General features: G+C 38.0%; 2 protein-coding genes across 2 annotated transcripts in view; both read right to left on the bottom strand.

The window, feature by feature from the left end:
• Positions 1-4,458, bottom strand: part of plbd1 (phospholipase B domain containing 1) — a 43,522-nt gene extending 39,064 nt beyond the window's left edge. Inside the window, exon 1 of the mRNA XM_062982875.1 lies at positions 4,263-4,458. Coding sequence (XP_062838945.1) covers positions 4,263-4,371 — 109 coding nt within the window. The 5' untranslated portion in view covers positions 4,372-4,458. The remainder of the gene's footprint in view (positions 1-4,262) is intronic.
• Positions 4,459-9,543: 5,085 nt separating this feature from the next.
• The window catches only part of gucy2c (guanylate cyclase 2C), a 79,844-nt gene continuing 64,008 nt past the window's right edge, over positions 9,544-25,379 (bottom strand). The window contains exons 22-27 of the mRNA XM_062980991.1: positions 23,426-23,618; positions 20,963-21,137; positions 18,565-18,663; positions 17,892-17,986; positions 16,182-16,258; positions 9,544-10,918 (exon numbers count right to left, since the gene is read on the bottom strand). Coding sequence (XP_062837061.1) covers positions 10,744-10,918; positions 16,182-16,258; positions 17,892-17,986; positions 18,565-18,663; positions 20,963-21,137; positions 23,426-23,618 — 814 coding nt within the window. The 3' untranslated portion in view covers positions 9,544-10,743. The remainder of the gene's footprint in view (positions 10,919-16,181; positions 16,259-17,891; positions 17,987-18,564; positions 18,664-20,962; positions 21,138-23,425; positions 23,619-25,379) is intronic.

Genomic DNA, 25,379 nt, shown 5'->3' on the forward strand with positions numbered 1-25,379 from the left:
AGTACATAGGCATTCTGTGGATTTAATTCAGGGAGATGGACTAGTGCTCTCACAGAAAATTCTAACTCACCAAACTATGAATCCCTGAGTTTTGTAGAATGGAACCATGGTGGTTAAAGTGGTATCAAACTGATATAGCTGTGTAATATGGATAGTCCCATCTATCTTTGTGGACCTGGCACAAATTTCCACCAGGAATTTTACATCTTTTCTGTAAAACTAATGGCATATTTTCACACTCTAAATGTGGAGTTCCAAAGAATCTGTCAAATTAAAAATTGAAGTAATACAAATGTTTCTTTACAATAGTTGGTGACAATGTGAACAGTTAAAAGGGGGAAAAACGAATAGTACAGATTCTCTAGATCCTCCAATTATAATAAATATCTCTAAGATTTTAAAAAAAATCATTCAAAAACATGAAATGTGTTAAAAATGCCACTGACATGATGAGCAAAAGAAGCAAAATACACAATAAATACAAAAGTATTGTGTTTTGTCATTTGGGTCACCTCTCCCAAACAAACACAGAGCTGTTTTGTAATCCCTCTTATGCTGGAAAATCTTATTGCACTTTTTGATGTCTCTTGTTTTCCACAGAAGCATTCTCATAATTCTAACTTCTACACATTTTCTCCCACTTTCTGAAGGCTTCTCAATGTCATTCTAAGGCCCAAACAACCAGCCACGTTGTTCCTCCCTGGAAATGCTTTTATGGAAACACTTAAGGGATAGCTAATACTCCAGAAGACAGGAGCAGAATTTAAAACGATCTTAAGAGATTAGAGAGATAAGCCGAAACTTACAAAACGAACTTCAACAGGGACAAATACAAGATACTCTACTTGGGCAGAAAAAAAATGAAACATAAAGATACAGAATGGAGGACGCCTGGCTCAACAGCATACGTGTGAAAAAGGTATTGGGAGTCCTTGTGGACAGCAAGTTAAACATGAGCCAACAATGTGGCACTAAAAAAAAGCCAATGGGATTTTGGTCTGCATAAATAGGAGTCTACTGTCTAGATCCAGGGAAGTCATGCTACCCCTCTATTATGCCTTGGTCAGACCACACCTGGAATACTGTATCCAATTCTGGGCACTGCAATGTAAGGGAGATGTTGACAAGCTGGAATGTGTTCAGAGGAGAGTGACTAAAATTGTTAAGGGTGTGGAGAACAAGTCCTATGAGGAGCAGCTTAAAGAGATGGGCATGTTTAGCCTGAAGAAGGGAAGGCTGAGAGGAAAGATGATGACCATGTATAAATATGTGAGGGGAAGGAGAGAGCAAGCTTGTTTTCTGCTTCCCTGGATACTAGGACATGGAACAATGGCTTCAAACTATAGGAAAGGAGATTCCACCTGAACATTAGGAAGAACTTCCTAACTGCGAGAGCTGTTCAGTTGTGGAACTCTCTGCTCCTGAGTGTGGTGGAGGCTCCTTCTTTGGAGGCTTTTAAGCAGAGGCTGGATGGCCACCTGTTGGGGGAGCTTTGAATGAGAATTTCCTGCTTCTCGGCAGAGGGTTGTACTCTATCATTCTACAATTCTATAATAGCACTGAAATGCTTCAGTGAATTCAAAAGCATTACCAACAGTCATGTGATAGGGGTTTAAAACACGTAATTTTAAAATTATTTTAAAATAACCCCTCCTCCTTTCCCATATCATAAACTAGGGTTGTTTCCACAACAGAAACATAAGGAATAACAGGAAAACAGGGAGAAATGGTTTTCCTCCTTCAACCTACTCTCTCCTCCATAAAATGGACTATCCTTCTCTCTCTAGCTTCCCCTAGTGGCCTCTACCCGGATAATGAAACAGTCCCTAAGAATTAAGGACAGTAGAGTCTCACTTAACCAACATAAACGGGCTGGCAGAACGTTAGATAAGCGAGTATGTTGGATAATAAGGAGGGATTAAGGAAAAGCCTATTAAACATCAAATTAGGTTATGATTTCACAAATTAAGCGCCAAAACATCATGTTATATAACAAATTTGACAGAAAAAGTAGTACAATACGCAGTAATGCTATGCAGTAATTACTGTATTTACGAATTTAGCACCAAAATATCACGATGTATTGTAAAAAATGACTACAAAAATGCGTTGGATAATCCAGAACATTGGATATGCGAGACTCTACTGTACACATATGCATTTTTATTTATATCCCTCTTTTCTCCCTAAACAGGACCCAAAGCGGCTTACAACATTGCACAAGACAATACAAAATAATATACATATGTAAAACAATAACCTATAAAAACAAATTTACAATAAGAAATAAAGAGACATATTTAAAAACATGTGTCTTCTACAGTTATTAATGCTTATTGAGATGGAAACATTATCACGACTAAATAAAAGTTAGCCTTCCTGTCATTACAGACAAATATCTTCATCAAAAACATGCACAAACAGGAAAATCTTTAGCTGCTTTTTAAAGATGCCAGGGAAGGGGCTGTTTTAACCTCCTTGGGGAGAGAGTTCCAAAGAGTTGGAGCAGCCACCGAGAAGGCCCCTTCTCAGGTTGAAATGAGGAGATACATATACATACAAAGGCAGTCCCTGAGTTACAAGCATCCTACATACAAATGACTTATAGTTAAGAAAGGGGGTAAGACAACAGGTAGTGAGAGAAATCTGCCCATAAGGAAAGAAAGTTTAATCCTGGAAGAGTTATCATGGGAAAAAGTCTCTCCACTGAAGCCTTATCACAATCCTGGTTTCCACAACAAACCACATTTTTCAAAATCCAATTTATCACAGGGACAGAGAGCGAGGTGAAATCTTCTGATAGCAAAAGAAATACCACAGGGCTGTTAACTCTTCCTGATGCCATATATCTGTATGTATGTATGATATATGTATGTATTATGTATGTATAGGTATAGTAAAGGTAAAGGTTTTCCCCTGACATTAGGTCTAGTCGTGTCCGACTCTGGGGGTTGGTGCTCATCTCCATTTCTAAGCCAAAGAGATGGCGTTGACAGTAGACGTCTCCAAGGACATGTGGCTAGCATGACTGCATGGAGTGCCGTTACCTTCCTGCTGGAGCGGTACCTATTAATCTACTCACATTTGCATGTTTTTGAACTGCTAGGTTGGCAGAAGCTAGGGCTAATAGCGGGAGCTCACCCCGCTCCCTGGATTCAAACCGCCGACCTTTTGGTCAGCAAGTTCAGCAGCTCAGTGGTTTAACCCGCTGTGCCAGATTCTTCTCTGTGTGTATGTGTGTGTGTGTGTGTGTGTGTGTGTATATATATATATAAAGTTTACTATTATTATTATTATAATTATATATGTGTGTATATAGATATAGAATAATAATAATAACAGTAATCTTTATTTTTACCTTGCCACCACCTCCCAAAAGGGACTCAGGACTGTTTACAGAACATGTGTAATGTAACAATACACATGGTGCAATAAAATACAAATATATACATACTATATATATATATATATATATATATATATATTCGGGTGGAGTTGTTTAAAAAATGTACTTGTTCCGACTTACAAACAAATACAATTTAAGAACAAAGCTACAGAAACTATCTTGTTCGTAACTTGGGAGCTGCCTGTATTTAAAAACATAATAATTGATGTTTGCGTTGGTATGTCTTATAAGGGTCTGTCTGGTTTATCCTTTAGATCAGGCATGGCAAACTTGGGTCCTCCAGGTGTTTTGGACTTCAACTCCCACAATTCCCAACAGCCTATCGGCTGTTGGGAATTGTGGGAGTTGAAGTCCAAAACACCTGAAGGACCCAAATTTGCCCATTCCTGCTTTAGGTCTTATTATCATTATTTCTTTATTTCATTTCTATCATACCTTCTCTTATAGGGACTCCTGGTTGCTGGCAATCATACGACTCAACCTAACACAAATTTAAGATAATGCCAAATACAAGAAATAGTTAAATCTTTGTGAATGGCGAATGCTAATGATAAGAACTTAGGTGAGGAAATTTAATGTACCAAGCAACTTTGCTCCTCCCTGGAAAAGTTTATATGGAAGTGTGATACAGCAGCAAGTCAGGCCTGACGGAATTCAACAGCTTTACCTCAGTTTTAGATTATTTTCAAACAAGCATGGGCAAACTTCGGCCCTTCAGGTGTTTTGGACTTCAACTCCCACAATTCCTAACAGCCTACCGGCTGTTAGGAATTGTGGGAGTTGAAGTCCAAAACACCTGAAGGGCCGAAGTTTGCCCATGCCTGTGAGGGCTCGTTCTCCTCAGGCCCCTTCTCACCTGCTCGCGTCCACGACGGCGCCCACAGGAGGCAGAGTCCCCAGCAGCGCCACAGGCAGGAGATGCCGGAGGGGGCGCGGGAGGCGGCGGGGAGGCCGAGCCGGGCCATGCTGCTGAGCGAGCCGCGCTTCCGACGGAGTTTGCCGCCTCAGCGCTTGGGCAAGTTTGGTACCTTCGCCCGGCCGGCAACACATGGCCCGCCCTTCCGCCGCCTCCCAGAGGCCTGCCCCGCCCCGGCCGGCCCCGGGCGCCATGGGCCACAAGGCCAAGGCCCCCACTCTTGGCAGGTAACTTCCTCACAGTTCAGTCTTGATGATTGCATTGGCCGCCCGCAAACACGGCTTGAAAACCGTTCATACATACATATCACGAAATACATTGCCTTTTATAATGAACTGTCCAATCTAGTCAATAGACTCTAGCTCAGGCATAGGCTAACTTGGGCCCTCCCTCCAGGTGTTTTGGACTCCAACTCCCACCATTCCTAACAGCCTCAGGCCCCTTCCATTTCCCCCTCAGCCGCTTAAACTGTATTAGACTTAATACTGTGCCAGATCATCCAGTTCAAAGCAGATAATCTGGATTTTATACCGCAGTGAAGAAGAGGCCCAACACTGCCATATAATCCAAGATTATCAACGCAGATAATCCACATAAACCGGGGCCCTTTCAACATTGCCATATAAAATCCAGATTATCTTTGAAATGTTATCATATGGCAGTGTAGATTTATACAATCCAGTTTAAAGACAATGTGGATTATTTGCTTTGATAATCAGGATTATATAGCCATGTAGATCCAGCCTGGGTTATATTGGTCTACACTGCCATATAATCCAGTTCAAAACAGATAATCTAGATTTTCTGTGGCAGTGTAGAAGGAGCCTAAGGCCTCTTCGGGTCCTTCCACACAGCCATATAACCCAGAATATCAAGGCAGAATAACCCAGAATATAAAGGAGCCCCGATGGCGCAGCGTGTTAAAGCGCTGAGCTGCTGAACTTGTGGACCGAAGGATCGCAGGTTCGAATCTGGGGAGCGGAGTGAGCGCCCGTTGTTAGCTCCAACTTCTGCCAACCTAGCAGTTCGAAAACATGCAAATGTGAGTAGATCAATCAGTACCGCTCCAGCAGGAAGGTAAAGGCGCTCCATGCAGTCATGCCAGCCACGGACAAATGCCAGCGTGGAAGAAGCAAAGACCACCAGCATTGAAGAAATGCTCCTATGAAATCAACTCCGCTGGACTGGCCACGTTGTCCGAATGCCCGATCACCGTCTCCCAAAGCAGCTACTCTACTCCGAACTCAAGAACAGGAAACGGAATGTTGGTGGGCAGGAAAAGAAATTTAAAGATGGGCTTAAAGCCAACCTTAAAAACTGTGGCATAGACACTGAGAACTGGGAAGCCCTGGCCCTTGAGCGCTCTAATTGGAGGTCAGCTGTGACCAGCAGTGCTGCGGAGTTCAAAGAGGCACGAATGGAGGGCTTAAGGGAGAAACGTGCCAAGAGGAAGGCCCGTCAAGCCAACCCTGACCAAGACCGCCTTCCACCTGGAAACTGATGTCCTCACTGCGGGAGAACATGCAGGTCAAGAATAGGTCTCTTCAGCCATCTACGGATCCCTCCCCAAGATAGTGAAGACGGAGGACCATCATCCTCGAACTATGAGGGATCGCCTAAGTAAGTAAAGTTTCTTTACTTGGTTTGGGTTTTGTTTTTTTGTTTTTGTTTTTTTGTTTGTTTGTTTGTTTGTTTGTTTTTTGAGATGCCAATTCCCATCAGCTCCAAGTACTTTGACCAAGCATTGTGGAAAATGAAGTTCAAAAACATCTGTTACTGAAGTAAATATATTTCATGGCTCTGTAAGGGTCTGAAACCAGATGTTAATATTTTCAAGGACATTGGCCGTTCTTCAAAAGTTTATGAGGAGGTGGCAATATATTATAGTTCAGTATACAAACCACTGTATAATTTTATGTCATTAAAATTAATTCTTTCCTAATATAACATGGCCCAGCATTTTGAAATATCTAAAAATGTATGGACTGGCATTTTAATGCAAGCATATCCTAGTTATGCACTGAATGAAAAGAGACAGTGTCCTCTTACCAGGAGCGGCTTCAATCACTGCAATTATTTCATGCAGTCCTGTGACTTAAGCCAGAGGCAAGTATACTTATTTTTCTCCAAAAGTTGTTTTTGATGTTGGTTTCTTAGGCCTCTTCCACACAGCTGTATAAAATCCTCATTGAACTGGATCATATGGCAAGGTGAACTCAGATAATCCACTTCAAAGTAGACATTGTGTATTATCTGACTTGATATTCTGTGGCTGTGTGAAAGGGCCCTTAATTTAACTCATTTCAAGATTAAAAGTTTTGTCTAGTCAAAGTTTTGAGGAATGTGAAGCTGTTTGGTTGTTTTTATAGACAAGAAATAAAAGTCCCTCAGAAAAATAAGGTTACATGTGCAAATTATGCTTTAAGTCAGTAAGTAATGACTCAGACCATATTGCATGACTTGCATTTCCCTTTAAAATAAAGCTGTTTTCAAAACTGCTTGGCCGGTGGGACTGCTGTCTTCCTTATTGCACCTTTGGAGTCTTAGGGGTATTACTCCTTTCGTTAGCATTAAAACTTCATTGCATTTATTGTTAAAACCTTATTGCATTTATTATTAAAACCTTATGGCATTTATTGTTAAAACCTTGTTAAAACTTTTTATGGGAGAAGAACAGAACAATGACAGTGTCATGTGGTAAACCCCAACCCAAGGTGCTATTATTCTAATGCAGTTACAATTTACTTGCCTTGTGCAATAACAATATTTTCCTGAACTACCAAAAAAATGAAATTTCAGCTGTTTTATTACATAACACAATTTTTAGTTGAGCTATTGTAACATTAGGATGCACAAATGATTAATAGAAATTTTAAAAAATGTTTACTATACTATTACTTCTGATTAGTTGGGACTGTTGGATGTATTCAGGTTAAACTAGTTTTTTTACCTTCAATTGTGTGGCTTTTTTGCTAGTGGTATCAAGTTTTGTAGTATTACAAAAGATACCTACAATGCAGCCAGACTAATCCTAAATCTACAATTGTAGACTCACTTCTCTGAGGCCCCTTTCACACAGTTGAATAAAATCCCACATTTTTTGCTTTGATCTGGAATATATGGCAGTGTGGGCTCTGATAACCCAGTTCAAAGCAGATAGTGTGGGATTTTCTGCCTTGATATTCTGGGTTTTATGGCTATGTGGAAGGGCCCTGAGTTAAAGGCACAATGAGCTAATTGAATACTACTAAGTAGACAATAAATGCCAGGTGATGTAGGCTATAATTCAGAGGAAGGAACTGGAAATTCAACAGGAACCGGAAGCCAATGGCTTGTGCACTAGCATTGGTTTATGGCCCACCATTCTAAATAGCACTAATAAATTGTTCTTGGATGTTTCCCCTAACAGAAATAATAATACTTCAAAAACAGTGTTATGTAGTGGTTTGGGTGTTGTACTAGGGCTTTGGAAGTCCACATACCATCATCACCATTCACCATATAGCTGGCTGTCAGTCTGCTACCGAGCACAATTCAAAGTGCTGGCTTTGGCCTATAAAGCCCTAAACGGTTCTGGCCCAGCTTACTTGTCCAAACATATCTCCCTCTATGAACCATCTTAAAGTTAAAGATCATCTGGAGAGGCCCTGCTCTTGGTCCCATTTTCTTTGCAAGTGCGATTGGTGGGGACGAGAGATAAGGCCTTTTCAGTGGTGGCCCTTCAGCTATGGAACCGCCGCCCTAGGGACATTAGATCAGCCCCCTCCCTCCTGATCTTCCGTAAGAGAGTAAAAACGTGGCTCTGTGACCAAGCCTTTGGAGAACTTGTGCAATATGGAATGACATGTTATGGCTATAGGAGCAGCCTGGTTTATGCTTGTGGATTATGTGATCAATTGTGATTTTATGGTTTTTAAATGCTTCTAATTGTTTTAACTGTATTTTATTATTTTATTTAAATGCCCATTTTAATTTTGTATTGTTTTAATTTTATATTGTGTTAAGGCATCAAATAGCTACCTATATGTAAAGCTGCCTTGAGTCCCTTTCGGCGTGGAGAAAGGTGGGATAGAAATATCATAAATAAATAAATAAATAACACAAATATTGCAGAAGAACAGTTATCTTGTGGAGGAAAGCTAGGTGCATGAAAAACAGATTAATTATGACATTGTTCTGAGCAGCAAGTAGCTGCTTGGCTTGAGGAAGGTATAATAATCTTTACATCTCAGCCTAATGCTAAACCTCGATGCAGGCTGAGATCTGGACACACTGCTTCATAAGTGGCCCAAATTGATGTTGTTCAAAGGAATTCCCAGCAACAGACTGAGGATAATTTGCCTGATTTGTATTTTTTCTTATGTTTTTGTTGTCATACCTGTTTCTGTAATAAATTCTTTCTTGGTGTGCTTGTAGCCTTATGATCCAAAAAGAAACTTTTCCTTTGGCAAAACATACCAATACTCACCAATCAAACTTCAGGCAGAGGGGGATAAACAATACAGTGCAGAGTGGAGATAGTCATTACCCCACACCAAAACATTTAGAGCTTTGGAGATCATAAATTACTCTTTGAACTACTTCACACCAGAAGGCAAGGGTGATTAAGCCACTTCATCTAATTTATTGACCCAGACAGCTCAATTACAGCATTCCACACTTTTCAACAAACTACAGTTTTGAATAATTTCTAAGACAATCCTATGAAAACTATCATGTCCAGTTATGGACAATCTTTCCTGTTAGCAAGAAAAATACAGTAGGTGGTGACAGAAACGGCCTTTTTCGGGGATCTGGTACCCTAGCTATATTTGTTCAAGGCTGTGTTACAGTGGAGTGATGCAATGTGCAGGAATACACACATATTACAAATGTAGTATTTCACAGTGAGTGTCCCCATCAGCTGAACCTGATGGCCTTTCTTACTGATCAAAAGCACTTCTATTTTACCTGGAAAATCTTATCTTGTTAATTGGCCTCTAGCATAACATAGTCGCTGGATGATAGTCCAGAACTGCACTTTCCCCTTAAAATAAAGTTGGAATGTGAAATTGTACTACCATTATATTGATGGTACCTTACTCCAAATTTCCTGATATCCTCTCCCAGCAATCACATACATATTTTAAAGTATGTGCAAAAAGATGGAATTGTGTAAAGTCCTGTAGGTTTTAGTGCCTTCAATATATCTCAGGAATAGAAAAGAGAGAAATAAAATGTGTAACAATTCAGAATTTAATTTAGCTTTGCCCACAAGCACACACAAAATATCTGTAGCAATGTGATATAAAGCTCTAAAAATACATGAAACCTTATCCAAAAGAGTTTATTTTAGCTTCAAATACAGTGATACACATTTCTAAACAAATATAAAATAAGTCATGGCAATTAAAGCTTTAAATTACAAAAATGTATAGCAGATCAACATATTTTAAATAACAAATATTTTAGAGGTATTTTTAAAGAATAGGGAACAGGGTGTTTGCAATACAAAAATCCTTACCTAAACATACACCTATGAGAATCAAGGACATGGGCTGACAATTATAAACAGGAATAGTTTAAAAAGCTTGTTCTCTCCCTTATTTACTAATTTATATAAAATACCCATTGGTATACTTAAAGGCTTATAAGAGATATGTAGGGATGAAGTCTGTATTAACTTCTTGAGACCTCCTTCCTACCAACTGCATCCATTTCAGTGAAGCCATTACAAAGCAGGGATCAGCACAGTTTGTGCCATGCAAAGTGCTTTTAAAGTATTGGAAGGGGGAACAAATTGTACACCCGATTCTTTGTTGATATCATTGGACTCTAATTTTGGCCCACAAGCCCCAAACTGGATGTGGAGGGGCTGCTACGTGGATGCCCTCTGATTGTGTCTTTTGTGTTGTAAAAAAAAGCAATGTAGCAGTGAAGTCCCTAATTAGTAAGAAACATGTTATACAGTAGAGTCTCACTCATCCAAAACTCGCTTATCCAACGTTCTGGATTATCCAACGCATTTTTGTAGTCAATGTTTTCAATATATCATGATATTTTGCTAAATTCATAAATACAGTAATTACTACATAGCATTACTGCATATTGAACTACTTTTTCTGTCAAATTTGTTGTATAACATGATGTTTTGGTGCTTAATTTGTAAAATCATAACCTAATTTGATGTTTAATAGGCTTTTCCTTAATCTGTCATTATTATCCAACATATTCGCTTATCCAACGTTCTGGCGGCCCATTTACGTTGGATAAGTGAGACTCTACTGTATTTGAAAATCTATATTTGCCTGTGTGGCAGAGGGAATGTGAAGAACAAACACATTCCTTTTCTTAACAAATACTGCAAATACATGGAGTGTGTGGGACATCTGGTTACTATTCTAACTTTTAGGGATTATTCAATTATGTCCTTTGTGCTGTTTTACAAGTAGGTGCTAGAACATTTTTTAGTAGCCAGTTGCAGATATTCCAAAGTGCCTTTGCTGTAAGAAGGCATGCGTGAAATCTTTCGCTCCTGGAATTCTTCTGTTTCCCTTTTCTGAAGAGAGAGTGTTATCATCTCAGCAAATTCAGCCTGCAAACGTTGCTGATTCTCCCTGGAAACAGTAAAACAAAAAATGTTAAGTGGCATACAAACTATTTTCCCCAATAATAAGCCCCACTAGGTTTATTCTGTGTGTTCTAAATCCATAGTATACTATTGAATTCTGGAATACCCCATGGAGACTTACGAATTGAGATGCTCTGCTGAGCTACCATTGCCAGTTTTCAAGAAAACAGTCAAACTTTTCTTATTTACTCAGTAGTTTCATGCCATCACCACTGAACCTTGGCCTCTTGCAAAGCGTCCAAAGGTCCCAGAATAGTTATCTACCAACCACAAGCTGCAATTCCTTCATCAGCAGAAGGCACAGCTGAGGCAAAGCTACCCATCCTTTCCTCAGTTTATGCATGTCTCACTGTCCTAATCAGGTCAAATACTGTAGTCAACAACCCAAAAATTAAGATTTTTTGTGAATTGAAAATAATGAAATAAGTGTGAAGGCAAACAGCCTACAAAATAAAATAAAATGGTCTTCTACAAACCAGTTAATTATATTGTAACATTCAGTAATCAAGGCAATACCCATAACAATCAGATCAGTGGAGAGGTTTGTATCGATTTAAATTTTGAAAGATGAAATATTTCATAGCATGAGCTTAGATTTAACAACAACATTTATTAAAAGTAATCACAATGTATTGAAGCATTTTAGTATGGATTTGAGAATTCTGTAGCCAGCATGTAGAATAGATTCTGGTGAGGCTGAGCATGGTTTTTAAAAATAGCATTGTGATTTAACTCCTCCGGAGTTACTGCTTCCCAATTTTGGGTAGCAACCAACCAATATGCAAGTCAATGAGGATGTGGAGCAGGATGTTCAAACCATACATCAAAAGTGAGTAAGCAAGGACATGTAAAGCTGTCTATACATTTAAACAAGTCACTGACAAAACAAAGCTTGGATTAAAATTATTCAGCTATGTGTTTCAGCTTCTTCATATGAAAATAATCACCTTTAAAAATAGAATGATCGACAAGATCTATTACATTAAACAGTAATTTGTAAGTCCAGCTGTGCAATAACATGTTATTGAATGCAAATGACCAGGATGTCATATACCATATATATTAGAAGGGGACAGCCCTTCATGCTCATTTTAGGAGTCATAAATAGCTATCAAAGCAAAAAAAATGACAACTTCTTACATTTTGAGTTGAGATTACTACTATAGCATTTCAGCCCTGAGAATCTTTCCAACATAAAGATCATCCAATTCTGATGTTGTTGTTTATTTGTTCAGTTGCTTCTGACTCTTCCTGACCTCCTGGACAAGTCCACGACAAAGCTCCCTGTCGGCAGTCACCACTCCCAGCTCCTTCAATGTCAAGCCAGTCACTTCAAGGATACCATCCATCCATCCTGTCCTTGGTCGGCCCCTCTTCCGTTTTCCTTCCATTTCCCCCAGCATCATTCTCTTCTCCAAGCTTTCCTTTCTTCTCATTATGTGGCCAAAGTACTTCATCTTTGAACAGTCGGGCATTATTTCCTGGAGTATGGACTGGTTGGATCTTCTTGCGGTCCAAGGCACTCTCAGAATTTTCCTCCAATACCACAGTTCAAAAACATCTATCTTCCTTCACTCAGCCTTCTGTATGGTCCAGCTCTCGTATCTGTAGGTTACTACAGAGAAAACCATTGCTTTAACTATGCGGACCTTCATTGCCAGTGTGATGTCTCTACTCTTCACTATTTTATCGAGGTTGGTCATTGCTCTCCTCCCAAGAAGTAAATGTCTTCTGATTTCCTGGCTGCACTCTGCAGTAATCTTCGCGCCTAGAAATACAAAATCTGTCACTGTCTCCACTTTTCTTTAGTTGCCAGTTATCAAGCTGTCTGGTTGCCATAATCTTTGTTTTCTTGATGTTTAACTGCAACCCAGCTTTTGCGCTTTTTTCTTTCACCTTGGTTATAAGGCACCTCAGCTCCTCCTCGCTTTCAGCCATCAAAGTAATATCACCTGCATATCTAAGGTAGTTAATATTTCTTCCAGCAATTTTAACTCCAGCCTTTAACTCTGGCATACTCAAGGGAATAAAGATTTCCTTTATTTACAGATTGAATGCCTTAACACATGGATTTTACTTCCATAATTCTTAAGTTTTATATGTACTAAATGAATCCAATTAATAATTCCATAGATTGTTCAGATACCCTGGTCCAGGCAATTAGGACTTTGTGCGAAAGGGTTGTTGGGAAGGGGGTATCTTGAATAGGACCTGGAAATCGAATGAAAGTGAGCTCAATTTGTGTATGACTGGTATAATATGGTCCATAAAGTGCAAATCAAAATGCAACTTAGAGGTAGAATTTTGCATTAGAATAAGTTTCTGAAGGAACACACGGCATTAGTTGTTCTTGATTCTATAACATAATGGCAGCTGCATGTATGTGAGTATATATGTGCATAAAATAAATATCAATAACTAATTGCTCCTGAAATGTTGCTTTGAGGATTAAGGCCAGTGTTGTTGTTCTTTGTTTTCTAAGTGAAAAGTAACCACTAGTAATATGTTAAAAATAACTAAAAAAATATCACTGAATAAATAACTTTTCATAAATAATGTTGCAAACATTGGAAAAGATCCAGTACCATTAGCACCTTGGGACGTAGCCTGAAATCTGGAGAATGCTATCTTCAGCTGCTAACCAAGGACTAAGCTTTGCTTAGCATGTAGCACAATGATAGTACTTTGCATACTTGCTCAAAAAATTGGCTTACTGTATTGTAGTAAGATTTGCTGTGTATACATGCACATATGTTTGCTGCTCAAAATACCGCTCCCCATAATACCTAGGTACAAACCGTTATATACCTCTAGCATAAGCTGATGGCCGTGAAGCCAAGCAATAATTCCCCAGCACCAATGTCTGGGAATGTTTAGACAAAACAACGGAGTCCTCAAAGCAGTACCTTCTAGTTCTGTGCCATGATAAAAGAGGGAGGGGGACAACACAGCAAATCTTTAGTTTTTTAGACACTGCTGATTAGAGAACAGTCTTGATCAGCCAATGACTAAAACTTTCAGTCTCAAAATCTGACCTGAAAAGGAAGAATGCCAAAAAATAGTTTTATCAGAGAAAACCCAGAATTATATTGCAATATATAATTATATTGCCACTACGTGCTCTATAATCAAAAGGAAGATTGAAAACTGACCAATTATTCAATGATGGGATCCAAAATAATTTTTAATGATGATCTAAAAAATTAAAAAGTAATTGATCAGCCAATGACTTTTAAATAATGGTTTCAGGAGATGGGAAAAAGTATTTACAGCCTCTACAACACAGTAAGCCAATCTCTTTTGGCAGATTTTTATCAACCAGAATCAAAGCAGGTTCCAGGTTTCACCCCTTCAAGCAATTTGTCTTCATCCTTAAGCTAAACAAATGAAACCTGTTTGGTTAAGCATGGACAGGTTAATGCTTCAATCATTACCAGTTTGCTCATAATGTGGAATCCAAGCTCGAGCTAGTGATTTTATCTGCGAAATATTTTGTAACCTTGTTAGAACAGATCACTGTTGGTTGCTACTCAATACACTATATTCCATTTCTCTCACCTCAAAAACCACAAAGCTGAGGCTTTATGCAGTAAGTAGGAGCTTGCAAATAACCGGTATCAACTTCCTTTGTCTTTAACTATGTTGTGCACCGATCGACTAGGATGATCTGTTAAGTAGCTGGAAAATCACCCAGTGTTTCTTCTGGATCCAAAAGTTTGTATAAGTTGATCATGTTACAGAGGCTGGATGGCCATCTGTCGGGGTGCTTTGAATGCGATTTCCTGCTTCTTGGCAAGAGGTTGGACTGGATGGCCCATGAGGTCTCTTCCAACTCTACTATTCTGTGATTCTATGATTCTAGTACATATACATAAAAGCCCTGCCCTAAAAATCATCAGATAGTTACTTCTTGTAGAATTGAAATGTCTCTTTAATTTTTTATAGCAACTTCACAGTCCTGAAAGAGCCTCCGGTGGTACAGTAAGTTAAAACCTGATGACTTGAAGGTTGGGTTGTTGACCTGAAGGTTGCTGGTTTGAATCCAACCCGGGAACAGCGCAAATGAGCTCCCTATATCAGCTCCAGCTCTATGTGGGGACATGAGAGAAGCCTCCCACAAGGATGGTAAAAACATCAAAACATCAGGGTGTCCCCTGGGCAATGTCCTTGCAGACAGCCACTTCTCTCACACCAGAAGCGACTTGCAGTTTCTCAAGTTGCTCTTAACACAAAAAAAAGTCCTGAGAGGTCTCTTCATTCTCATTTTTCTTAAAATTGTCACTTGGTTTGAAATCCAACTGAGTGTTTCTTATGGAATCAGAAGCTGTAATGTTCGGTTAAATATTTGTCTGTTTTTCCTGTTTGGTTATTTCTTCACATACACATGTTTACAATTATGTCATGCAATAATTCAGAACCTATGTAGGTGCAACAGTGTTTGGTGCCAACACTTTCCCTACACAGTTACTTAGTGCACAGTCATCCTCTCTCTTTTCTCCCCACAAGAAAGGTTCTCCAAGTGGGTGGATGTATAGGCATGTTAAGAGGCCCTAATACAGAAAAATGAGATAAGAATAATGGACCTGATTGCCAGAGTGACTGAGATACACTAGTGGTAGCAGAGAGTGAATTTGTCACCTCTGTTACTCTGACTACAAGGGTACAGTTGGTTATCACTGAAAGATCCAAGACCTATTGTCTTCACTCTCCCACCCATTTTCTACCCACAAGTTGTAATTTAATAAAAAGCTTTTTTAATGGAAGCAAGATAATGCAGTATTTTATATCTGCATTCCTTTGTAAAGAATATACATAGTGTGTGCATGCGTGTGTTATGTATCTATGTGTGTTTATTGTTGTGTGTCTTCAAGTAATTTCTGATTTCTGATAACCCTTAGACGATAGTATCACAGAGGTCTGGGCTGAGAATATGTGACTCATTCAAGATCACTCAGTGGGCTTCCATGGATGAATGGGAATCAAACCTTAGTCTCCAGAGTCATAGTTCAGTGTTCAAACCACTACATAATGCTAGGTACATTTAGATATGTAAATCTCACAGAAGCATGTTTTAAATAGTTCTGGTATTCGTGAGAATATTCTAGCATGTACTAGGATATTAAGAGGGGAGCGATTTTGATGTATTCCAGGAACACTGTCGGATAATGTATTCTCTAAAAGAGAATACAAATACATTCTAAATGTTGCACACTTTTAAGTTACACTCCTCAAGTTAAAGAATATCTTACACAGAAGGTGGTGTTGGGAGATTATATTGCTGGTCCTTCATGCCTGTCAGCCAGTAAGTAATCTCAGTTCCTTTGCCCTAATATAAAATGACAGAATAATAAAGTTGAGGTTAAAACAGAGATTATATTCCTATATTGTATGTACCCATTTCATTTTTGAAAACCACTAGGCTTACGTGGCCATTACATAAATTGTTCAAATCCACCAACTACAGTGCCATAATATACAAAAATACTTATTTTTACTTGTACACTTTGTATACCAGGGGTCCTCAAACTCTTTAAGTGGAGGGCCAGTTCATGGTCCCTCAGACTGTTGAGGGGCCGAATTAACATTTGAAAAAAAATACTAACAAATTCCTATGCACACTGCACATGTCTTATTTCTAGTGCAAAAAAACAAAACAAAAACCCAACAACAATGAAAGAACAATACAGTATTTAAAAATAAAAACAATTTTAACCAACATAAACTTATCAGGATTTCAACTGGAAGTGTGGGCCTGCTTCTGGCCAATGAGATAATCAAGTTAATTAGAACTGTTGTTGTTATAATATAATAATAATAAAAACTTTATTTATATACTGCCCTATCTCCTCAAGGGACTCAGAGCAGTTTCCAGCATACCAGGAAATATACAGTCAATTTAAAACATACAACAATTAAAACATTATACACATATCCAAGAATACTTAAAACCGATAATCATAAAACACATAACCCAAGTTAAAACCTAATGATAGGGTTAAAACCGGAAACAGTGGCCAGAATATAACAGTGGAGCAGCCAACTGTAAAGTGCTAGACATGCCAGGTATTCCAATACAGTGTGAGCAGGGATTGATAAAGTGCTAAGCAGAGGCATAGCTAGAGAGTCTAAGGAGCTCTATTCAAAGATCTGTTTAAACCAGCAGGTTTTCAGTTCCTTACGAAACGAAAGTAAGGTGGGAGCTTGCCTAATCTCTCTAGGAAGGGCATTCCAGAGCTGGGGAGTCACCATCTAGAAGGCAGTCTCCCTCGTTCCCACCAACCGTGCCTGAGCCAGTGACGGGAGTGAGAAGAAGGCCTCCGGAGGATCTTAAAGCACGTGCTGGTTAGTAGGGGGAGATGCGATCACGAAGATAAGTTGGGCCCAAGCCGTATAGAGCTTTATAGGTCATGACCTGCACCTTGAATTGGGACCAGCAGTGGAGCTATTGTTGTGTGCCTTCAAGTCATTTCAGACTTTGGACAAGCCTAAGTCTAAAACTGAGGGCAGGGACCAGGTAAATGACCTTGGAGAGCTGCATCTGGGCCCCGGGCCTTAGTATGGGGACTCCTGTTGTATACGAAGAATGTGGTGGATAAATTGTATGCTTGGTGCACTTTCTAAATTGAAATGAGTACATAATATAAATATATCAGATGCCAGGATGAACAAATTGATAATCATATCTACAACTGTGCATAGATAAGTATCAATGAAATCAACAAATCATTCCACGGAGATTAAATGGGAGAACCATAGTGATTAGAGTGCTTGGGCTGGATATAAAAAGGGCATCTTCAAATCCCTGCCCAGCTGTGAAACTCACAGCGTGGCCTAGGGAAGTTCTTTTGTCTGCAAGTAGTAATTTAAAGTGGATTGAGATGTTCAGATATGTGGTATCTCTGGAGAAGTCTGTTTAAATTATGAATATGAAAGTGATCCATGTTGTGAGTATATGTTACCTTCAGGTATGTCTCTCCTCTCTTTTCATACTGGAATTGACAGTCTGTCCTCTTGAGGATAGCAATAGTAGAACCACTTACATGAATTCTTAGAGCTGTAAAGGTACAAGCAACAGATACATATAAATGAAAGACATAATGTTATTCAAATAATTATCATTTAAATAAATAAAATAAACATAATGATAATAATATATTTGCTTAATTTGTGGTTTTATGCTCTGCCTGTCTATATGAAAGTCAAAATTTAATCCATGAAATTTCTATTATTGGAATATTTAAGAGTCAAGTGTTCTCGATATGTTTCCAATACACAGTGGCTGACATCCTGCATTAAGAGACAAGAGTTATAGCCACTTCTTCATATTTGGATGTGACCCCACCCCAAAACCCCATCTTTTAAGCCAAGCAGCCCATCTCAATGGCCATTTCCTAGTTACCGTGGGGGAAAGAAGTGAGCAGTGATGTGTGCTGCTCTTCCTGTAGCTCTGATACCGCATGAAAAGCAATTGCAAGGTACCCAGCTGCAGGAAGAGGGGTGTATCTGTCACTGCTCCCCTCCCCTCATGGCTGGGGCAGGCATGTGGCTTAAAAAGTATTTCAATTTATAAATTAAGATAATATAGTCCTTTTATGGATAAACTGCTGGATTGAGTTGGATTAGATTGCATACGTGAACCTGTAGATTCCATTCTTGAAGCTGTGTTCACTGTATCTCCAAACAAACAGTAACGAGGCATTTTAATTCCAACCACACCAGCAGCACATGGGCCTGAAATGACACACAAAATAATTAAAAGAAAGACGTGACATTTGTAAATGAAAAGACTGGTTTTGAATGTCTAAAGAGCTGTTAAAAATCAGTCTATCATTTAAACATTTTGCCCTCCAGTTTTTATATATACATAACTACAGAAGGCTTTTTTGTACACCAAAAATTTACAAAAGTTTTGTGCCTTGTTTTTTTAAGGTGCCATAAGCCTGGCACATTTTTCACTGCAATGGGCTTAAAATCACTACCTCTGAGAAGAAAGAACCGAACAGCTCAGTAATCACAGTAATTAATTTGGAATTAGATTCTCTCAGTGCCAAAACCAACCAAAATGGTACAAGAATTATCTTAGAACTTTGGTTTTCCTCCCTCATGAATATTGTCAGGACAAAACATTTCTTTTAAAGGAGCTAAAATCCCATAGGAAATCTACTGCATATTGCATCAGATCTAAAATACTTCTTTTCTTTTTAGTTCCTAGGCAAGAGCATAGTTAAAAGCATTTAATGTTCTCTTGGGCTGCTTGCTAGTTGTAATTTTGAAAAGATTCCGTTCATGTTACACTCTACCTTCTCCTCTTCTATATCCAAGGTCGAATTTCAGCTTGTGGCTTGGTTGTATGAAAGGGAACACCTGATGAAATTTCCTTCTACACAACAATTAAATGTACAGAAACACTCTCCAGTCTTCATTCTGGCAAGCCTAATACCCATGCATCCTGGCATTCAATTCCACATATTGTTTTGATCCTCTCCTCCACCTCCCTCAATTGTATTACAGTAGAGTCTCACTAATCCAAGCCTCGCTTATCCAAGCCTCTGGATAATCCAAGCCATTTTTGTAGTCAATGTTTTCAATAAATCGTGATTTTTTGGTGCTAGATTCGTAAATACAGTAATTACAACATAACATTACTGCGTATTGAACTACTTTTTCTGTCAAATTTGTTGTATAACATGATGTTTTGGTGCTTAATTTGTAAAATCATAACCTAATTTGAAGTTTAATAGGCTTTTCCATAATCCCTCCTTATTATCCAAGATATTCGCTTATCCAAGCTTCTGCTGGCCCGTTTAGCTTGGATTAGTGAGACTCTACTGTATTACTAATCCTTTCAGCTTTCTGTCATCTAACAGCCCTGTGATGCAACACAAACTGGTTCAGAGGAAGGCCAAGAGATAAACTTGGCAAGTCATGTGAGTAGTAAACCATTTCAGAGGTGACAGGGAACTACAGGCAGTTGCTTAACCTATTTGCTTGGCCTTTTTTGCTAGGTTCATTATTACTCTCTGGCAGGTGTGGGAATCATTTGGCTCTTATGCTGTTGTTAAACTGAGGGCCCTAACAACTCTAGCCAAACTAGTTAATAGCGAGGAATGCTTGGAACTTCACTCCAACAGCTGCTGGAGAGGGCACGTGATTCCTTGCTCTAAAGAGTGGTGAAAACAAACAACCAGTAGCATTTAAGAAATAAGTGTTGCAGAGAAATTGTGGAAGTAGGAAAGAGAACACTTCAAATGTAGGGAAAGGTTTACAAAGGAAAATCAAAAGTGTGGCTGTGTTCTGACAAACTGCTTTGAAAATGTTGTAGCTGCCACTATCACTCTTTAGAAGAAGAAGAAAGCAGTGGGTGTACATTATTTTAAACACACTCTTGAGAACTTGAAATATAATTTTATAGATGTACAGTACATTATTTGTTCACATAAGGAGTATTTCAGTATTTGACCTTTAGATTATTTTTTATATCAAAGCACTATAATAAAGGTGGAACATTTCTGTCCACAGGCTACATTTATTATATTGTGGTGTTCTTTGCTTTGGCTTTATTTGTTCGTGCAGCGTGCATGCACCCCACAAGCTACACTTTTTCTGACTCTAATATGACTTCTACTACTGCTCTTTAGATATGTGGAAAGCCTAGAATATCACCCTCTTCTTTGATTTATGAACTATTGTTCCTGTATGGACAACTGTGGTACTACTTTGAAAAAGCAAAATGCAGCTGGAACACATTTATCGGTGGTCGTTTGAATATATCTTACATTTTTCAATTCTACAACTAGGCCACTATTAGATACATAAAGGCAGACCTAGCCAAGAATATTAGTGTTAAACAACATGCTTTAAAATCTACTACATTTTTCCTTCATAGTTACAACTAGTACTTAAAAACTGTAATATCCAGTAATCTCATAATATGGGTCATGTCTAGAATCAATATATGGGAAGTTAAACGTGCAGTTTAAAGACATTGCTTAATTCCCACCCATCCCTGAATATTTGTGTCACACCATACCAGAGTGAATTCCAATTCGAATCCATATAGGAAGCCCTGGAAGATGTTGAAGTTCAAAAGAGCCCACAAAACTCAATATATCCAGTGCCATCTTGGAAATATCCACTGCATGACAGTTACCATTTCTCCTTGGTAAGCCACTCACTACCATATATGCATCTCCAATGGTTTCCACCTGTTGAAACACAATCAACGGTCCTCTTTCCCAGATAAGAGAAATATTTTGATCAGATGCAGGGAAGGCCTAGTATGTCACCCTGTTCTTTTCTGCTCACCTGGAAAGGAATACTTAGATACCTTTCAACTAACGAACATGATTATATTGTAAACTAAATTCAGTACGGTGTGTCTGTAAAAAGATGAGTTGCTCAGAAATGACGGACAGTTGTTTTAAGCGTTAAAGGAAGTGACCTTTATTTTGCAGACAGAACACTTCAAAAAATGATTCTTGCCTTGTCTCCCATTTTATTTACTATGGTAATGGCCAACGTAATAGAGGAAAGATAATTATCTAGAAGGTATAGCAACAGAGTTAGGAAAAATTACTTTATTTGTAGATGACATGTTGTTAACGATAATTATCTCAATTTTTTCTGTTATCTCCTTTAAGAAACACTTAACAGAATTTAAATGGGTGACTAGATTGAAGATAAATTGGAATAAATCAGAAGCAATGCTATTTAACTATACTAGACAGGAGGACAAAGAATTTAAAAAGCAAACCGATATAAAATATATGAAATTTGCATGAAAGAGAATATAAAATACCTTGGAATAACCATAACTAAAGATCTAAAAGCTGTATAAAGAAAAAAAACTTAGGAGAACTAAGAAAATGTATAGAGGGGAAATTAAAGGAATCTAATCATTTACAATTATCATGGTTGGATTGAATAGCATTAGTAAAAATGAAAGTTCTACCTAAAATAAAAATTTTGTTCAGAATTATTCCATTAAAAATTTTGGAAAAATTTAAATAAATGGCAACAAATGATAAATAAATACTGTAATAATAGGAAAAAGAGCAGGCTAAACAATCAACTCTGGTACAAATCCCAAAAGGAAGGTGGTTTAGGCCTACAGAATATAAAAAAAATATTATAAGGCAAACCAACTAAGATATGTAGTAGAAATGATGGATAGAGAGGATTTAGGATAGATGGAATCAGAGAATAAGGGAATTGAGTGGAGAAAGAACAATATATTTTTAGAGGAAATTTTACCGAAAGAGACAAAACAGATTGGAAATACATTATTAAGAAATATAATGGAAACATGGAATAAATATAAAGGACAACTAATTAGTAAGAATTCTGTACTAACATCAATAATAGAAAGGAATTTCTCAAAGAAATTAAAGTATTAGATAAAGAATTAGTAAAAAGGGAACTAAAAAGGGTAGGAAATTGGATATAACAAAAAAAAATGGGCAAAGGAAACATGTGAGATGAATTGAGAGGAATAAATATTTCATGGCTCCACTGGATCCAATTAGAAAAATGGAATAAAAATTGGTGGGTCTGAAACAAAACCGGGAAACAACACAATTTGAGGAAATAATACTAAAAGGATTAAAAAGAGAAAATAACGAACAATTAAAAAGAACAACAAATAAAATATATGAAATATTAAATAAGGATACAGGGATAAAAAGACTAACATTAAGAAAATTATGGGTAGAGCAAATAGGAATAAAATAACAGAAAGAATGGGAAGAAATATGGAAAGCAAGACAATTAAAAAACATATACATTAGAATAAAATAAAATTATAATAAATTAATTTAGAAGTGGTATTTAATACCGAGAAAATTAAACATTATGAACAGAAACTATCATGAAAAATGTTGGAGAGGGTGTCAGGAATCTGTAACATATATGCATATGTGGTGGGATTGTAAATATGTACAAGATTTTGGGAAATGATTATAAGGGAAATAGAAAATATGATGAATATAGAAATTAGAAGGAATCCTTCAGAAATATTGCTATCAATTAAAAGAGATGAAGGGAAAGATAAGAGGGAAAAATTGTATAGACATTCTATTAACAGCAGCAAGATTATTAATTGCAAAATATTGGAAATGGGAAATGACAATACAAATTAATGAATGGGATAAAGAAGTTTGAAGAATGGTGTTGAATGATAAACTAACATCAAATTTAAAAGTAAAGAAGGGACTATGGAAAAAATAACTTTGAAAGTATCTGGAGAATATTTTAGAAAATGTATTGGAAAAAGAAAATGGAAATTTATCTCCATATGAAGAACTGAACCTTTGATGGGATTTTAGAAGAAGAGATGGCTCTGGAGAAGGGGAGCACAGGAATGAAAGAGAATAAAGGAGGGATGGGGAAAATGTACAGTCATAAGAATGGTGAACTTATGTTTTATATATACGTCTATATAATTGTAAAAATAATTAATTAAAAACTCCAAAAAAAACCAAACAAATCTACTCACCTTGTAAACATCATGATGGTCAAGAATGTGATCAAAGTTCTTGTAGATATCATTAAGCATGTCCACCACTTCCATTGGAGTGCTGTACTTACAGATGGTTGTGAACCCCACAATGTCACTGAAGTAAATTGTGACTTCTTCAAAGAGTTCCGGCTCTACCAAGCCAGTTTCTTTCAAAGACTTTACCACAGGCCTAGCAAAAGAGGAAAGAAATTCATTGGGAAGTCATATGATTAAATTCAAAATGTATTTGAAAGGTTTTGTAACTGCATGATAGTTATAATTAGATGAGAAAAATATGTTAATAAAGCTCAATGAATGTTGGTAATAGTGAAGTATCAAATAATCAAATTAAAATTTAAAAACATGAATAACAGTAAGTTTTGTTCCAAATCACATTGAAAGTTAGTGGGTTGATTATCACATTTTGCAATAGTTGTCTGGGCAAGATGGCCATTTGATCCATAGCCCACCTTTTGTGCCTTGAAGATTCTGTTTTTCTATTGTACACCCAGATGAAGTACTACTTATTATTTATTTATTTGCTATATTTATACCCCGCTCTTCTCACCCTGAAGGGGACTCAGAGCGGCTTACAGACTATGGCAAAATTCAATGCCGCATTATACATACAAATAATAAATATAACATTTCAAATTATAAAACAGTTAAAACACATAAATGCAATAAAACAGATTAAAAACATAGTTTCCCAATCACGTTCCCCCCCACAGGCCAAACATAAGCCTGCTAGTAAAAGTGGTCTTATGCGTTTTTACCATGGGGTAAGGCGATATAAAGTGCTAGTGTAAAAGGTAAGCCCAGGGCTGAGCAAGGCAGCAAAGCTGGGTGGCAAATACTCAGGCCCCAGGGTCTCTCCTGCAGCAGGGCCCAACAGCTCTCCCAGGCCTCTAGGTCAGACCTTTTATGTCCTCTTCTTGGAGGCTGCTGGGTTAGCTGGATGGAATGAGGGTGTGGCTGCAGGTCTCCTCATGGGTAAGCCCAGGGCTGAGCAGGCAGCAAAGCTGGCTGGCAAATACTCAGGCCCCAGGGTCTCTCCTGCAGCAGGGCCCAACAGCTAATATTTAAATTGTTATGTCCCAGGAGTCCAATAGTGATATGAACACAGACTTGGACGCTGAGGAGTCAGTAGACAAGACACAAGATTAGATTCTACCTCTCAGCTGATCAAGCCTGATGCCTCCGAAATGATAACCCAACACTTGTGAATGTAGGTCATCTCTGTAACAATCTTGAGACTAGGCACAGCAATGTTAAAAGCTGTTCTTTACCAGTACATTAGTACCAGATGGGAGGCTGGCAGGATTTCCTGGAGAAGAGAGCTGATTTCAATCTTAGTATTCTTGGTAAGAAGGGGAGAGGCTGTATAAGATGCCTCAGTTCAGCAAAATCCAGAGCAAAATGCTCACCAAGAGTTGTCAATAATTAAAATCTTCTTACTGCTTTGCTTGCTCTCCAGTCTAGCTTAAACTTGATTATCTTTTTCAGATTCACCAGCATTGGACCCACAAAAGGTTCCAAAAGCACTTGTTTCTTCCCCCAACCCACAAGAAAATGCCTGGTGGATCTTCCAAGGGAATTCATTAGATATTATTTTCTAGTTCCCTGGCACAGTGTGACATTTTTATAGGAAGAGCAATTATGTGTCAACAAGCAACACCTCCAAATGCATCTGAAAAACTAACTCTTTCAAGTGCTTCTACACTGCTGTATAAAATCCACATTATATCTACACTGCCAAATAATCCAGGGTATCAAAATAGAAATTCCACATTATTTGATTTCAACGGGGTTATCTTAGTCTACACTGCCATATTTTCCAGTTCAAAGCAGATAATTTGGATTTTATACAGCTGTGTGGACTGTGTCCCCCTACTGTCCCTGAAATCAATTGTTCATTCACAGGGGAACTTATTAGAATCACTACAAATAT

Source organism: Anolis carolinensis, chromosome 5 (assembly GCF_035594765.1).
Source record: "Anolis carolinensis isolate JA03-04 chromosome 5, rAnoCar3.1.pri, whole genome shotgun sequence".
In the NCBI taxonomy this organism is placed as follows: Eukaryota; Metazoa; Chordata; class Lepidosauria; order Squamata; family Dactyloidae; genus Anolis; species Anolis carolinensis.